The following is a 17904-nucleotide window of genomic DNA, read 5'->3' on the forward strand; positions in this document are numbered from 1 at the left end:
ATCTATGTAGTCGCATTCCTTTGTTATTTGGGGGATTTCTCCAGGAAATGTGCACTAAGATGACAGCATATACGCAGCTGTTTCTCGTGTATGGTACCATAGCTACATGGCTAAGTAGAGCTGTGAAAATCCGATGGCTGCTGGAGTGGTGCTGTGTTACAGGGCACCTGGTGTGCTATATGCACTAGGCCTGTTTTGGACAGATGCTCCAAAATCAGGGTGACTTCTGTGCCTGCAGAGTAATTGCTTCTATCATGTTATTGAGGTGAAAACAAGCTAGTAGCTACCCCATTTACAAGAGGCTGTAGAGACTGGTTTTTTCCCCTCCCCACACCATCATATCTCGCTCAAACTATTATGTGGATGAATACAGTACCTTCTCCATGACACAGTTGTGCCGCTCTGTGTTTAGTTGCTATTGAATATGATTCAGTCCTCAGACATTCTGCTTCCAAACACTCCATGCTGAGTCTTAAAATCTTTCTCCCTTTATTTTTGGTTTTGCTTCTTTCTGGTATGTAGAATTTTCTTTTTCCAGCCAGTCTGCTTTATGAAGGCAACTCTTTAGGGTAAGAATATTTAGGGCAAGTAAAAGCTGAACAAGTGGTTTTTTTTTTTCTTCCTTTTTTTCCGTTGGGGGGGGGGTGTGTGTGTTTTGGGGTTTTTTGCAAGTGGCTCTTTGCAAGATTTTTCTTGAAAAGGGAAGCTTAACTGCTCATTGTTTTTTAAAGCTCTTCTCCTCCCTGGGTTTGAACAAGCTCTCATTATTTTAGAGCTTAGGGGCCATAGCTGGCCAATACAGGAGGGGACACTATAACATCTAGGGGCTTTGTACAGAAGTTTGTATACTTGTGTAATATGTAATAGGCCTTTACACTTTTTCTGTTGAGCTTTTTACCTGTAACCTTTACTATGTTGTAAATTAAATGCAGATTTTGCCAGTTTGGAGAGTGTAGTGTGTTCGTTGCCAGTCTACACTTCTGCAGTTGGGACTGTACGTTGTTTTGTGGCTTATTGAAGGATTTCTACCACGGTGAAGTGCAGCTATCGCTGCAGGTCATGTTCTTGGTGACTGGCTCAGGCTGCAGCTCTTAAAGCTGCTCCAGCTTCTTTGCTTGTGACCTGCTCTGCTGCCTTGTGCTGCAGCGCCTTGCACTTTTGCACGCAAGAATAAGACTTAACAGTGGATTTTAAACAGCAGTCAACTTTTGTTTTCCGAGTGAAGTTTTATCTGGTTCTGGCATAATCCTCTCTCTGCAAAAGTTATACTTCACTCTTTGCATTGCCCCGCTTGCTGCCTCTGACCTATAGAGTGGCCTTGGGCAGTCTAAATGCACCATCCTGCATCGCGTTGTGTCTCTGCAGCTTGTCCTAGGCTTACTGGGTAGGACTCCAGTGAAAAACAGTAAACTGGTAGCTGATTAAAGATAACCGTGATGCCTGCAGTGTAGGACTGAGGGATTCCCAAGCTTTCCTGAATTTAGTAATATTTAGTCTATAGATCAGTATTTCTCCTCAATCCAGCAATATCCTTTAAGCCGCTGGGGCAGTTGCATTGTCATTATCCTCTGTCAGTAGAAGTCTGAATCTTCACAATTCACCTGCAGGCTGCTGTGATCTGCCATAGGTGTGGATCTTCTCCCTGGGGCTTTTTAGGAGGGCAGGAATAGCTTCCAGTGCAGAACAGGTGAGTGTGCCGGCTGAAGCATGCGCTCGTGCGATTATATCAAGCATTTTGGAACACTTAGTGACACTACAACAGTAGAGGGTTGGACTGGAAGACATGGCTCAGAACAAGCCAAAGAACTGTGGCTGTGTAATGGCTCTTACTGAGCTCGGAGGTCAGATGCTGTTTAAGAGGTTTTTTCAAAAGCAGTCCAATACAGTCAGGTCATTTGCAGGTTCTTTGATCTCAAAACTGTCTTAATCTAGCAGTGGTAGGTAAAGGGGGGAAAAAAGTTTCTGCTTTCACTTGGCTCAACACCAGGAACAGCTCCTCATTCCTACGAGCTATGTGGCATCACTGGGACCTGCCTGCCTGGCATAGGGGACAGGAGTGCTAGGGCAAGATTGAGGCAAGTTAGGGACAGAATCATAGAATGCTTTGGGTTGGATAGGCAGCCATGTGTTCTGGGTCACAGCCTTCCCTGAAGGTCCCATAACCAGTAAAACAGTAAGAGGTACCCTGCATACTGGCATCACTTTAGTGCCTGAGGCTGCCTGTGACACTTCCCCTGCCTCCCTCCCAGGGCCTGCCTGCTCCACAGAAGCAATAGCTTTCCAGCAGCACTGATGGTTGTTTCAGTGTTGTCTTTTGCTTCCTATGAATTTCCCAGAACTGATATCCTCTTCAGGGAAGCTTTAAGGGAGAAGCAGCTAAAGACCCTGAATCTTTGCTGTCAGCCCTCTTGTACGTAGCTGTCTGCCTCGTCGTACATTCTGGCATGCGTCTGTGAAAGGTTTCAATCGCATTTGTGGAATGGTAGGGAAGGATGAAGTCTCAAATACTAGATGTGCTCCAGGTACTGCTCTGGTCGTTCTGACACATCTGGCCACAGCCCAAGTTGTTTACTGCCATCGTGCAAAGACACCCAGATGAGCGGCTGCCTGCATGCGTGCTTGCCTTTGAGGAACTGGCCAGTGATACTGGACTAACCTAGCAACCCCGGTCATGGCTGACCACAGCAGCTTTTCCAACTCCTGTTCTGCTGCTGTGGCTCGCTTTCTGCCCGAGGTTCCCCGCCTATGTGCAGATACGCCAGGCTTCCCAGAGTGCTCAGTTACTTTGATAACAGTTCCAGGGTTCAGTGAAGATGAGGAAAATCCTGGAAATGGGCTGTTTAGGTCATGGTTCCACTGCCTGCTTCAACTTGGATACCTCAAGTAGCTCTGATAATTCTTGCTTGCTGACAGGTCAGAGGAGGTTTGTGCTCCGCTGCAGGGAGTGTTACAAACCTTCAAGGTGAGGATGGTTCAGGCTGGGAGACCGGTTCTGCTTGGATCCTAGCAGCTGATGTGATCCCCTGATTTCACATGTCTTCTGTGCTTGTCTGTCTGGGGCCCTGCTTGTGGGATCACAGTTCCTGCTTCTGTTCAAGGAGCCCTGACCTCCTGCACATTGTAACTTCAGGCCCCCAGCTGCAGCCAAACAGCAGCAAAGCTTAGGGGCTTTGACAAGTAGTGAAGATGACTTGGGGACTGCCTAAAATCTGTGGAAACTCCAATTGTCTGTCTGGTGCTTTGCCAGGTAATTCTTTAAGTAATTTTACATTTCCCCAGTTGCGTTTGGACACCAGAAGAGCAGGTAGTAGACAATTTTGTTCCCTGTAGCTGCTTGTGATTGGTGTGATGGTTTTTTTTCATCCCCGTGACCTGAAGTTGGCCTGTTCAAGGCTTATTCCTGACTTCTCTGTGGGAGCTTTTCTCTGTCCTACAGCACTCATACCTAGTTCAGCATTTGAATTTCTGCAAACCATTTCCAACGGATTTTTCACCTATAGTTGTCCATGATGTTAACAGTGGGTGTGTTTTGCTCTGCTTAGGCAAATGCACAACTGGAGGGGTAAAAAAAGCAACTGCGTTGTTTCCTGCCTAACTGCTTGAAGCAGAAAGTGGCAACTTCCTCTGATGCAAGTCCCCTGCTCTTATCACTGCCCATCCTTGTAACCCTTGTTAGAGCCTCACCAGGGTAAGAAACAAAACTGCTCCCAGGTCCTGGCTCACCCACCAGCCTGCGATGTGCTCCATGGTGGTATGTGATTGCTTGAAGGATGAGGAGAAGATCCCTTTGCAGGGCGATACTGTCTCAGTTGTGTCCTGTACCAGACTCTGACCTTGGAGAGCATAAGGACATGTCTCGTGTAGTGAGAGCTGATGCCAGATTAGCCTTAGCACAAGGCCGGATAGGGAATGGCAGGGAAGCACCCGTGACCTTCAACAGGCAAGCATGGGCAGTATCATCAAGGCACTGTACATGACCCTGCAGTGCCATCAGGGCCCTCTCCTATTGATGTTCTTGGCCTTCCTGCTGCACAGCTCCTCTGGCCTCAGCAATGGACCAGGTCCTGCTTCCTGGGGTGAGCAGTTTTATCACTCGGTGCTCTGATTTCTTCTCCTGCATGTGCTGCTCAGTTGGAGGATCTCTGTATGCTGCCCTGCTGTCCCGGGGGACCACTCTGAAGGGGAAACCTGCTGGGCAGGATCACCTCTGAATTTGAACTCGGGGAGGTGGAGATGGGGCTCACAAAGAGGACCCTCAGTGCAGGGGACCACATGTCCAGCCTAAGTCATCCTGACTTCAGGTCCTGGGTGGCTGACGTAGAAAAACCTCTGCTATGGGAAAGAATGGTCTTCCTGCGGAGCGCCTGCTGGCTGTGGGGAAGCGAGGGCTGTTTGGGGAAGGGGATGGGCTGGTTTCGATCAGTGTGCGAAATGAAGCAGCAGTTCTCAGGGCCCCACTGTGGCTGGCCTGTCCCTCCCCTCGCAGGCAGGGAGCAGAGGGGAGCAGGAGGAAGTGAAAATGTTCCACCCATTTATTCAGCTCAGTGCCTTGGCTGTGTTGGGGATGACACAGCCTGATGGGTTTGCTGTCTTTTCCTCCAACAGCTGCTCTGTTGTTCCTAGAGGCACCCCAAACAGTTCTGCTACATGTGCTTCTGGGTAGCTGCAAAGTAGCAACCCCCTTCACCCATCCCCTGATGAAATCGGGCTCAAGGCTAAGCCTACCAGGAGAGGATAGGAGGCATCGTGGGCCCCAGGGCAGAGCTGCTCAGCCCCTTGGCCTGTGGTGAGTTATCTTGTCTCTGCCTCTCCTTGCTCCCCTTTCCAGGCAGCTTTTCCCCATCCCTGAAGAGATGTTGCTTCGTCCTTGGCTCTGACTCGCTGTGGCCAAGCCCTGCCTCTTTGCTGCTGGAGCAGCCTGGAGACCTGCTCATAGAAGCCAGTGGGCTTTTGAGTTGACCATGATTGCTGTCCATACATGCTCATTGTATCTGTGTCCAGGGCTTGGACACCTCCATGACCCCTTTTATTTTTCCAGACTTCCCATGGGGATTTGCACACGGGGTCCTCAGCTGCCCTTACACAGACACGCTTTGGGTACTGCTGGACCAGCAGTGCTCAGAAGCATCCCAGAAACGTGTCCATGAGCAGAGCTCTGGGGAGCTGTTCTGCTCGGTGTTATCACATATCCCTGGGAGGAAGCCTCAGCAAAGAGCAGATAGGCTTTGATATCTCTTGGTATCTTCTCTGACCACAGTCAGCTTGTTACATGGCTGCTGAGCTGTCCAGTTTAGGTCACTGTATGTTTCTGGTTCCTGAAGTGACCTTTTATTTTTAGATATTTTTCTATGACTGATTTTCAAACTAAGTCCTTCTGTTCCCTTAGAACCATAGAATCATTTAGGTTGGAAAAGACCTTTAAGATCATCAAGCCCAACCGTTACCCTAACCCTGCCATCCCACCACTAAACCCTGTCCCTAAGCACCTCATCTGTCCGGCTTTTAAATACCCCCAGGGACGGGGACTTGACCACTTCCCTGGGCAGCCCCTTCCAGTGCCTGACAGCCCTTTCTATGAAGAAATTTTTCCTAATGTCCAACCTAAACCTCCTTTGTTTCAACTTGAGGCCATTTCCCCTTGTCCTATCATCTGTTACCGGGGAGCAGAGGCTGACCCCCACCTTGCTACAGCCTCCTGTCAGGCAGTTTTAGGGGGCGATAAGGTCTCCCCTCAACCTCCTCTTCTCCAGGCTGAACAACCCCAGTTCCCTCAGCTGCTCCTCACAAGACTTGTGCTCCAGACTCCTCACCAGCTTTGTTGTTCTCCTCTGGACATGCTCCAGCAAGCTCCAGCTCCTTGTCCCCCTCCCATTTTCCCCAGACTGGTAGCAGAGCACAGGTATGCAGGGGTGGCTGCAGCCAGGCTCTTTGTTTTGAACTAGACCAGCACATCAGCTGGGGCAGCCCTTGTTCTCTTCCTGCAGCTGCAAACACAGGTCTCAGCCGTACCAAACTCCACACCCTGGTTTGCCAGGGATGCCCACGTCAACCAGTTGCATGTTCCTGCAGAGAGGCCCTGGAGCCGGTCTTGCCTCTGGGGTTTCAGACTGTCTAGACATGTGGCTGGTTCTTCAGGGACTTTTTGGAAAAGGAGGAATAGATACTTGGTGTGCAGAGACCTTTGCTGTTGGCTGTTTAACTTAACCCTGTGATTTCCAGAGCAATGCATCTGTTCAGCTCCTCCCTGGACTCTGCCTTAGAGCAGAAAAACACCCCCACAGGGACAAGCTCTGCAGGTTTGGGGGCTTCTCTCTACTATATCGAGAGTTTCCTGACCACCTCCTATGGTTAGTCTGGTCCTGCCCTTCAGGGATTCCTGATACTTATAAAATAAAATACACTTTCTTCCCAGCTATTGGTACAAAGGATATTTCTCCCAGGTGCTGTGTACCATTTCTGTTCCATGATGGCAAAGCTGATGGCACCTCAACTGCTTCCAACCACTTTAGTTTCATTCCACGTGGGCTTGTGTGTCGCTGCCCAGGGGTAAATCTTGCAGTGTCTCATCAGCACGGGCTCAGCATCTGTATGCCTTCTGCAGGGGTGCTGAGCCTGCCTGAGACAGCCTGGCCTGCTGGGGACAGCCTCCATGGGGGCTGATACAGGGCAGTTCCCATATCTTTTCTCTTATATCCTCAGTCGTGTTCTTTGCTCTTGAATGTGCAACACCACACCTGTGCTCTTGCTGTGCACAGGTCAAACCACATGCTGGGCTGAGACCAGATCGTGGCTCACAGATCAAGGGAAGCTCTCCCAGCTGCCAGCCTGCACTGGGAGTAGTGGACACAGTGTTGATCCCCGAGTTCAAGAAGAGGGATGTGGGAAAGGGACCACCAAAGGGTGACCAAGCTGGGCATGAGGCTGGGCACACAACCTGCAAGGAACATTTATGGGAGCTGGGCTGGTTTTGTCTGGTGAAGAGAATGCCGATCTAATAGCAGCCCACAACTACTTGAAGGGCGGTTTTGCCGCCAGTGGAGCCAGATTCTTTGCTCCTCTGGCCTCAGCAATGGACCAGGTCCTGCTTCCTGGGGTGAGCAGTTTTATCACTCGGTGCTCTGATTTCTTCTCCTGCATGTGCTGCTCAGTTGGAGGATCTCTGTATGCTGCCCTGCTGTCCCGGGGGACCACTCTGAAGGGGAAACCTGCTGGGCAGGATCACCTCTGAATTTGAACTCGGGGAGGTGGAGATGGGGCTCACAAAGAGGACCCTCAGTGCAGGGGACCACATGTCCAGCCTAAGTCATCCTGACTTCAGGTCCTGGGTGGCTGACGTAGAAAAACCTCTGCTATGGGAAAGAATGGTCTTCCTGCGGAGCGCCTGCTGGCTGTGGGGAAGCGAGGGCTGTTTGGGGAAGGGGATGGGCTGGTTTCGATCAGTGTGCGAAATGAAGCAGCAGTTCTCAGGGCCCCACTGTGGCTGGCCTGTCCCTCCCCTCGCAGGCAGGGAGCAGAGGGGAGCAGGAGGAAGTGAAAATGTTCCACCCATTTATTCAGCTCAGTGCCTTGGCTGTGTTGGGGATGACACAGCCTGATGGGTTTGCTGTCTTTTCCTCCAACAGCTGCTCTGTTGTTCCTAGAGGCACCCCAAACAGTTCTGCTACATGTGCTTCTGGGTAGCTGCAAAGTAGCAACCCCCTTCACCCATCCCCTGATGAAATCGGGCTCAAGGCTAAGCCTACCAGGAGAGGATAGGAGGCATCGTGGGCCCCAGGGCAGAGCTGCTCAGCCCCTTGGCCTGTGGTGAGTTATCTTGTCTCTGCCTCTCCTTGCTCCCCTTTCCAGGCAGCTTTTCCCCATCCCTGAAGAGATGTTGCTTCGTCCTTGGCTCTGACTCGCTGTGGCCAAGCCCTGCCTCTTTGCTGCTGGAGCAGCCTGGAGACCTGCTCATAGAAGCCAGTGGGCTTTTGAGTTGACCATGATTGCTGTCCATACATGCTCATTGTATCTGTGTCCAGGGCTTGGACACCTCCATGACCCCTTTTATTTTTCCAGACTTCCCATGGGGATTTGCACACGGGGTCCTCAGCTGCCCTTACACAGACACGCTCTGCAGCTGGGGTATCAGCATCCCCTTGGGCGTGATTCCCTACATCACTCACCTGCCCTGGAAATTGGGTACTGCTGGACCAGCAGTGCTCAGAAGCATCCCAGAAACGTGTCCATGAGCAGAGCTCTGGGGAGCTGTTCTGCTCGGTGTTATCACATATCCCTGGGAGGAAGCCTCAGCAAAGAGCAGATAGGCTTTGATATCTCTTGGTATCTTCTCTGACCACAGTCAGCTTGTTACATGGCTGCTGAGCTGTCCAGTTTAGGTCACTGTATGTTTCTGGTTCCTGAAGTGACCTTTTATTTTTAGATATTTTTCTATGACTGATTTTCAAACTAAGTCCTTCTGTTCCCTTAGAACCATAGAATCATTTAGGTTGGAAAAGACCTTTAAGATCATCAAGCCCAACCGTTACCCTAACCCTGCCATCCCACCACTAAACCCTGTCCCTAAGCACCTCATCTGTCCGGCTTTTAAATACCCCCAGGGACGGGGACTTGACCACTTCCCTGGGCAGCCCCTTCCAGTGCCTGACAGCCCTTTCTATGAAGAAATTTTTCCTAATGTCCAACCTAAACCTCCTTTGTTTCAACTTGAGGCCATTTCCCCTTGTCCTATCATCTGTTACCGGGGAGCAGAGGCTGACCCCCACCTTGCTACAGCCTCCTGTCAGGCAGTTTTAGGGGGCGATAAGGTCTCCCCTCAACCTCCTCTTCTCCAGGCTGAACAACCCCAGTTCCCTCAGCTGCTCCTCACAAGACTTGTGCTCCAGACTCCTCACCAGCTTTGTTGTTCTCCTCTGGACATGCTCCAGCAAGCTCCAGCTCCTTGTCCCCCTCCCATTTTCCCCAGACTGGTAGCAGAGCACAGGTATGCAGGGGTGGCTGCAGCCAGGCTCTTTGTTTTGAACTAGACCAGCACATCAGCTGGGGCAGCCCTTGTTCTCTTCCTGCAGCTGCAAACACAGGTCTCAGCCGTACCAAACTCCACACCCTGGTTTGCCAGGGATGCCCACGTCAACCAGTTGCATGTTCCTGCAGAGAGGCCCTGGAGCCGGTCTTGCCTCTGGGGTTTCAGACTGTCTAGACATGTGGCTGGTTCTTCAGGGACTTTTTGGAAAAGGAGGAATAGATACTTGGTGTGCAGAGACCTTTGCTGTTGGCTGTTTAACTTAACCCTGTGATTTCCAGAGCAATGCATCTGTTCAGCTCCTCCCTGGACTCTGCCTTAGAGCAGAAAAACACCCCCACAGGGACAAGCTCTGCAGGTTTGGGGGCTTCTCTCTACTATATCGAGAGTTTCCTGACCACCTCCTATGGTTAGTCTGGTCCTGCCCTTCAGGGATTCCTGATACTTATAAAATAAAATACACTTTCTTCCCAGCTATTGGTACAAAGGATATTTCTCCCAGGTGCTGTGTACCATTTCTGTTCCATGATGGCAAAGCTGATGGCACCTCAACTGCTTCCAACCACTTTAGTTTCATTCCACGTGGGCTTGTGTGTCGCTGCCCAGGGGTAAATCTTGCAGTGTCTCATCAGCACGGGCTCAGCATCTGTATGCCTTCTGCAGGGGTGCTGAGCCTGCCTGAGACAGCCTGGCCTGCTGGGGACAGCCTCCATGGGGGCTGATACAGGGCAGTTCCCATATCTTTTCTCTTATATCCTCAGTCGTGTTCTTTGCTCTTGAATGTGCAACACCACACCTGTGCTCTTGCTGTGCACAGGGCAAACCACATGCTGGGCTGAGACCAGATCGTGGCTCACAGATCAAGGGAAGCTCTCCCAGCTGCCAGCCTGCACTGGGAGTAGTGGACACAGTGTTGATCCCCGAGTTCAAGAAGAGGGATGTGGGAAAGGGACCACCAAAGGGTGACCAAGCTGGGCATGAGGCTGGGCACACAACCTGCAAGGAACATTTATGGGAGCTGGGCTGGTTTTGTCTGGTGAAGAGAATGCCGATCTAATAGCAGCCCACAACTACTTGAAGGGCGGTTTTGCCGCCAGTGGAGCCAGATTCTTCCCAGCAATGGCAGACAAGATAGCGAGGGCCACGTATAGAGCTTCAGAGATGCAGGCTGGGCATTAGGAAAGCATTTCTCTGGGAGGATGGAGCAGCCCTTTGACAGGTTGCCAGAGATGTGGGAGGTCTCCATCCTTGTAGGTTGTAAAGACTTTGACACACCTGACTTGCTCTGGTGTCAAGGATAGCCCAGCTCCATGTGTCATTTTGCCATGCAGTCCTCCAGACATCCCTGCTGCTGTGACACTGCATGGCATGCCGAAATTGTCTTGTGCAGGAGGAATCTCAGTGTTCCAGCACTCTGTCCCTCAGACTGCTTTGTCCTGTACTGATAACAGGAAACACCAATTCCTGGTAAGTGCAGCAGACTTCAACAGCTTGAGTCAAAGCAGAGACACCTCTTTTTCTGCATCATCTACTTAAAAATACCTTTCTCCAAGTTTAATTTCTACATTTAAGTCCACTCCTGTTCCTTGCTTGCAGCTTCAGTTTGATTCAAAGGGCAAGTTGAAGGAAAACCCTTACAGAGATGAAGCTTGTCAGGAGCAGCAGCTCTAAGGAATCACCATTTCCACCTTGGCAGCCTGTGAGTCTGGCAGCCATGGGGACTGTGCTCAGCTGCTCTGGTGAAGGACAGAGCCTGTCTCTGCAGGAGAGCAAGACAGGTGCTGCTGCCTGTCCTGGAGCAGTGGGAATTTGGCTCTGCCTTTCCCACAGCTGATGCTGCCGCAGTGGCATGCAGTCCAGATGCACTGACTCCCCTTGCCTCTGCATGCTGAACACAGCCAGGGCTAGATGCACGGGCATTTGTGCTGGGGGCAAGCGTGGTCAAAAAGTCCAGAGGTGAGCAGGTTGGAGATGCCTGTGTGTTTGTAAGGGGTGAGGGCTGTCTGGACACAGCCCCTCACTTTCTCTGGCATGGTCCACCCAGAGCTGCCCTGTGCTCCATGGCACCATTGCTCTGTGGCCCCAGCCACAGAGGGTCAGGGTGGGCTGGTACACAGGAGATGTGCAATGGGGACAGCCTGGGTAGGACAGGCTGGAGCATTGGTCCAGAGGAGGACTACAAAAATGATCCAAAGGCTGGAGCCCCTCTCCCATGAGGCCAGGCTGAGAGAGTTGGGGTTGTTCAGCCTGGAGAAGAGAAGGCTGCGGGGAGACCTGATTGCAGCCTTTCAAGTACTTAAAGGGGGCCTGTAGGAAAAATGGGGACAATCTTTTTAGTAGGGCCGGCTGTGACGGGACAAGGGGTAATGGTTTTAAACTAAAACCGCGTAGGTTTAGACTGGATCTAAGGAAGAAAGTCTTTACCACAAGGGTGGTGAAACACTGGAACAGGTTGCCCAGAGAGGTGGTGGAGGCCCCATCCCTGGAAACATTCAAGGCCAGGTTGGATGGGGCTCTGAGCAACTTGATCTGTTTTAAGGTGTCCCTGCTCCCTGCAGCAGGGTTGGACCTCTAAAGGTCCCTTCCAACCCAAAGCATTCTGTGATGCTATGGCAGAGCTGGGGTTCCATGCCTTCATCCACTCTCAGCACCGGCAGCACCACCAGGGCCAGGACTGGGGGACACCCAAGCCGTGACTGGTGATGGGGGTGAGGAAGAGGATTTTCCCAGCAGCACAGTGGTCAGTCAGTGCAGCCTGGAGAGCTGCAGCAGCATGGGTCTATGGCCAAAGAGGGAACTTACCACTGCTAGAAGCAGAAGTGAAAGGCAGGCAGAAGTGAAAGCAGAGTCTAGAGTTGCTTCCCATGCGGTGCCCCTCTCTGCAGAGTGCCCCAGAGCACCCAGCAGCACGGCCATGGAGCCCCTCTCCTTCCAGGAATACATCTGCTCCTTGGACCCTGCCACCCTGCCCCGCATCCTCAGGATTTGCTCCGGTGTCTACTTCCAAGGTGAGTGTGTTGGGTGCCTGCTGCCTCCAAAGGGTGCCCCGAGGCTGTGCCGCCTACCCGCTGCAACCAGGGTTCTCCCCTCATGCCCTGAAGGTGGCTGGTCCCCTGCCACCAGGGTGCCCATGCCCAGGGAGTGGCACAGGTTCTCATGCCACCGTCAGACACTGGTGCCTGAGGCACAGCTTCTCACAAAAAACTTTCTCTTCTACACCCAGTGCCTGCCCCGCTGAGTGCCCCAGAGCATTCGGTCACGCTGCTAGGGAAGCGGTGGGGCACCAAAACCCCTCCAGGCTGGTCCTCCACTTCATGCACAGCTCTCATCCGGGGCAGTGAATTGCCTGCTGGCAGAGGATCTGGCAGGCACAGAGCCACACGCTCGGTGGCTGGAGGAAGGCGGGATGGCATTGCCCCCAGCCCTGGCATGAGGAGTCCAGCAAGGGCTCAGAGAGCAACCTGGGCTGAGCTCTCTGCTTCATCCTGGGCCATGTCCCTGGAGACGTTTTAGGTTGAGGGGAAGCCTTGACCTTCCTCAGCTGGTGGCGAAACAGAAACAGAAATCAGGAAATGCTTTTGCTGTATTTGTGGGGCTCCCAAAAATGCTGGGAATGCACAGTAGGCTGGAAACACCATTGTGGCAATTACCACCAAGGCTTGTAGGATTTGTAGCATTTGTTTAGGTTACACTGACTTTCAAAAAGCAGGAGAAGTGGTGGGGGTGGTCTCGCTCTGCTTCTCTCTAGCTGGGTTGGAGTGGACGTTCAGCTTTCCCAGGGGCTTCTGGTGACCTTGGTAACACAGCACTGCTCAATGTTTCAACACCAGCAGTCAGTTTGGCAGTTGCTGGTAGTTGTGGTGAGGTAGCTGGTGCTTTCTGTTTCGCATAGCAGGGGCTTTGTCATGTTCATCCCAGGGAGGGGAGAAGTTTGGAGCTGCATAGAAGGTTTGGTAGCAGCTCAAAGAATGCAGAGTTTTAAGGGCGGAAGGGGGCATCGCTTGTATTGGAGGGCATCATGATGTGGTAGCACAGCCTGAGGATCTCCTGCTCCAGGGAAGGCTCCAGCTTCAGGAAAGGCACATCTGCCCCGTCCCTTTGCAGTGTGATCAAGCACTGAATCTTTCCTGCTGCATTTCTCATCTGAGTTACACTGGTTCAGCCTCCAGCCGTTCCCGTTGTGCTCTTCTGCACTGCTTTTCTCCCCTGTTTATGACCCCTGTGCAGTTACCAGCACTGGAAGCTTTCCAGGACATGGGCTGCACAAACTTCCAGGTATTCCTGATGCCTTAGAAATAAGAGCATCAGCCCACCAAAGACCCCTCAGCTAACCTCCTGGTTGTGTGTTCCCTTGGCTTCTGGTGAATGGTGCTGGACCTTACAGAGTGCCCTCGGGATCAGCCAGTGTTGTACCCTGCAGATGTGCCATCCTGCACTGATGATACTTCTGCAACACTTATGGATTTCCTGCCATTACTGAAGACCTTACTACTTCTGGCTTTTTGTTAGCAGAAATTTGGGTAGTTCCCCAAGATGTTAAACAAAACTGCTGCTGGTCTCGGCCCCTTCCGTGCATTCCTCGCCTCCTCTGCATTCTTGATTCTGCTTTGTGTTGCAAAACAGCTCTGGCTTGGTGCTGCGGTTGAGCTGAAGAGCGCGCTGGGGCCCTGCGCAGGGCATCCGCAGCCACGTCTGTCTGTGTGCCTTGCTGCCAGCCAGGGGGCCAGCCATGCCACGTGTGCGTGGAGGTAACCAGCTCTCTGCTCCCAGGGTGTGAGGCATCTCTGTGCGCTGGGCAGTGCAGCCTAGCTGTGGGTTTCCTCTTTTCAGACCGTGCCCTCGATGCTGCCACAGGGCACGGGGGGGGCCAGGGAAGGGAGGCTTACACAACTTGCAATACTTTCTGAAACTTCCTAGCTCTCATCCATCTCTTCCTGTGGTTTATTTTTTCATATTTATTTCCGCTTTGAGGTTCGCCCCCTTCCTGGGGGCAGGCACTGCTCCGGCCAGTCCCACCCCACTGCTCCCACCCGCACTCCCCAGGCAAACAGTGGCCAGTGGTGCAGCAGTGCCCACAGCAGCATCCATCCCCCTGCACTCGGGCACCAATACCCAGTATGAGGACAATGGGTCTGGTGGTGTGTCCAACCTTGGCTCCGTCTGTCCTGCCCAGGCCTGCTGGGGTGCTGCATGTGCTGGGGCCCTAAACCAAGATGTTCCCACTGTGGCCAAAGGCACCAGCTCGTCCTGCACGCTGGCTGAATCTGTGCCAGCCCCATCTCTGCCCACCACTGAGCCTGCTCTGCCCTTCCCCAAATAGCTGCCCTCCTTCCCCCCCACCCTCCACCCTCATCCCATGGCCCCTTCTGCAGTGCCATGGGTCAGGGGTCCCCTTGGCCCCACCACAGCCACAGGCACTGGGGGGCCCTTGGGGACATCCATGCACATTTGAGTGCTGGGACACCCAGGCTTGGCTCACATCCCACAAAGCCTGCAGCCAGGGCCAGGCCATGGGTCAGTCCCCTCCCTGCTGCCCCAGGACCTCATCACAGCTGGCCAAGCAGAGGGGCCCCCGCTGTGTAACTGGTATTTGTTAATGGCACATAGCATGACTACCTGTGATGGGAATCACTAAATCATGGAGGTTGGCAGGGACCTCTAGAGATCCTCCAGGCCAACCCCCAGCTCAAGCAGGGTCAGCAGGAGCTGATTGCTCAGAATTTATCCAGCTGGGGTTTGAATATCTCCAATGAGGGAGACTCCACAACATCTCTGGGCAACCTGTCCCTGTGCTTGACCACCATCACAGAAAAAAAAGCTTTCTTACATTCAGAGGAAGTTTCATGTGTTCCAGTTTGTGCCCATGGCCTGTGGTCCTGGCACTGGGCACCATCAAGAAGAGCCTGGCTTTGCATCCTGTTTTCAGGTATTTATATACATTGATGGGATCCCCCCTGAGCCTTGTCTTCTCCAGGCTCAACACTCCCAGCTCTCTCAGCCTTTCCTTACGTGAGAGATGCTCCAGTCCTTTAATCATCTCTGTGGTCCGTTGTTGGACTCTCTCCAGTACGTCCATGTCTCTCTTGTACTGGGGAGCCCAGCACTGGACACAGCACTCCAGAGAGGCCTCACCAGTACTGAGCAGAGTGGCAGGATCCTTTCCCTCGACATGCTGGCCATACTTTGCCTAATGCAGCCCAGGACAGCATTGGCCTTCTTTGCAGCAAGGGCACGTTGCTGGCTCATGTTCAAGCTGGTGTCCACCAGGACCCCCAGGGTCTTTTCTACCAAGCTGCTTTCCAGCCGGGTGGCCCCCAGTGTGTGCTGGTGCATGGAGTTGTTCCTTTCCAGGGGCAGGACTTTGCACTTCTCCTTGTTGAATTGCAAGAGGTTCCTGTCAGCCCATCCTTCTAGCCTGCCAAGGTCCCTCTGGATGGCGACACAACCCTCAGGCCTATCAGCAACCCTTCCCAGTTTTGTGTCTTCTGTAAACTTGCGGAGGGTGCGCTCTGCCCCATCATCCAGATCATTAATGAAGTTGTTAAACAGGATCGGACCCAGTGTTGATCCCTGGGGCACACTGCTAGTGACTGGCCTCTAACTAGACTTGGTGCCACTGATCACCACCCTCCAGGCCCGGCCGTTCAGCCAGGTTTCAGTCCACCTCAGTGTCTGCTCATCCAGCCCATTCTTTATCAGCTTCTCTAATGAGGATGTGATGGGAGATAGTGCCAACAGCCTTACTGAAGTCAGGGTAAACAATAGCCACTGCTCCCCCCTTGTCCACCAAGCCAGCCACCCCACTGTAGAAAATGCTCAGGTTGGATAAGCATGATTTCCCCATACTGACTAAGCCTTTTTGTCCTTCATGTGTCCGGTAACGGTTTCCAGAATTATCTGCTCCATCGCCTTCCCAGGGCTTGAGGGGAGTGTGACTGGCCTGCAGGTCTCTTCTTGCCTGTCTTGAAGCTAGGATTGACATTTGCTTTTTCTCCCACTCTTCAGGAACCCCTCTTGATTGCCCATGACCTCTCAAAGATAACAGAGAGTGGCCGCACAGAGTCAGCACTCATGAATGCATCCCAGCAGGCCCCACAGGCTGTCTGTCTTTTTAGTGCTCCCTTGCCTGGTCCTCCTCCACAAATGATAGGTCTTCCTTGCTCCAGACTTTCCCCCTGGTCTCAAGGGGATTCCTGAAGGCTGGTCATACCTGTAAAGACTGAGGCCAAGAAGGCATTGAGCACATCAGCCTTCACTGTGTCCTCTGCCGCCACGTCCCCTGCCCCAATCAGCAGCAGATCCGCATTTTACCCAGTCTGCCTTTTGTTGTTGATGTACTTGTAGAAACCTTTCTTGCTGCCCTTCACATTCCTTGACAGATTGAGCTCTGGGCAGGCTTTGGCTTTCCTGACACCATCCCTGCATGCTAGACCATGTCTCTGTGCTCCTCCTGGGCCACCTACCCCTGCTGCCACCACTCATGCACCTCCTTCATATGTTTGAGTTCGATCAGGAGCTCCCAAGTGTTGGACAGGAGCACAAACCACCTGCAGGTATTCTGAGGAAGCACTAAAGGACAGTGGTGTGACACTGGCACAGGTTGCCCAGAGAAGTTGTGGATGCCCCATCACTGGAAGCGTTCAAGGTCAGGTTGGATAGGGGTTTGAGCAACCTGAGCCAGTGAAAGATGCCCCTGCAGGGGACATGTCCACAGCAGGGGGTTTGGACCAGATGATCTGTGAAGGTCCTTTCCAACCCAAACCATTCTGTGACTATGTGAAATGTTGGTAGAAGCATTTTCTTTGAGGAAATCTCCCTCCTCACCCTGCAGGGTCAGTGTACGAGATCTCAGGCAATGAATGCTGCTTGTCAACGGGCGACCTGCTGAAAGTCATGGCCGTGGCACTGCAGAAGGTCATTTGTGAGAACACAGAGACAGGGCAGACAACGGAGCTGCCACCGACATTTAAGGGTGAGCAGGGTTGCCCAGTCCTAGCCCAAACCCAACAAATGCCCTCCTCCCAGGGGAGACATTTGCAGCCCCCGTGGGCTCAGCCTCATTGTCCCACAGGTCTTTCCCAGCCTGCCCCAGGCCCGGGCCCGCCCCCGACACTGCGGGGACCAGTCAGGGAAGGCTGCAGGCAGCAGGGCCTGACGCTGCACCAGGCACTGGGGTGGTGGGGCAGGCAGCCACAGCCCCTGCTGTGCCCCACCATCAGCCCCTCTGCCCTACTCCTGCATCCTGTCTATGAGGTGCACGCTGCCATGCACTGTGAGTCCAGACAGGGGTCAGGGTGCTGCATGGTCGGGGCAGGGCGCTGCATGGTCGGGGCAGAGTGCTGTGGGGTCGGGGCAGGGCGCTGCATGGTCGGGGCAGAGTGCTGTGGGGTCGGGGCAGGGCGCTGCATGGTCGGGGCAGAGTGCTGTGGGGTCGGGGCAGGGCGCTGCATGGTCGGGGCAGAGTGCTGTGGGGTCGGGGCAGGGCGCTGCATGGTCGGGGCAGAGTGCTGTGGGGTCGGGGCAGGGCGCTGCATGGTCGGGGCAGAGTGCTGTGGGGTCGGGGCAGGGCGCTGCATGGTCGGGGCAGAGTGCTGTGGGGTCGGGGCAGGGCGCTGCATGGTCGGGGCAGAGTGCTGTGGGGTCGGGGCAGGGCGCTGCATGGTCGGGGCAGAGTGCTGTGGGGTCGGGGCAGGGCGCTGTGGGGTCAGGGTTGGGGGGCGAGGCTATGGGGTGAGGGCACAGATGCTGTGGTGTTGGGATGGAGGTGCTGCAGGGTTGGGGGCTTACACGAGTGTGGTGCAAGGGACCTCGATGCACATAGTGTGGGTGGCTGCAGGTGGGGGGGTGGCAGGGTGGGGGTCCCCTCCCAGGTGGGGCTGGGGAGA

General features: G+C 53.4%; 1 protein-coding gene across 1 annotated transcript in view; it reads left to right on the top strand.

Moving 5' to 3' along the window:
- The first annotated feature begins 11879 nt into the window (after positions 1-11879).
- THEMIS2 (thymocyte selection associated family member 2) overlaps positions 11880-17904 on the top strand; it is an 8681-nt gene continuing 2656 nt past the window's right edge. The window contains exons 1-3 of the mRNA XM_035901270.1: positions 11880-12027; positions 16851-16991; positions 17091-17291. Coding sequence (XP_035757163.1) covers positions 11934-12027; positions 16851-16991; positions 17091-17291 — 436 coding nt within the window. The 5' untranslated portion in view covers positions 11880-11933. The remainder of the gene's footprint in view (positions 12028-16850; positions 16992-17090; positions 17292-17904) is intronic.

This window comes from Egretta garzetta, unplaced genomic scaffold (assembly GCF_000687185.1).
Source record: "Egretta garzetta isolate BGI_Z169 unplaced genomic scaffold, ASM68718v1 scaffold368, whole genome shotgun sequence".
Classification (NCBI taxonomy): Eukaryota; Metazoa; Chordata; class Aves; order Pelecaniformes; family Ardeidae; genus Egretta; species Egretta garzetta.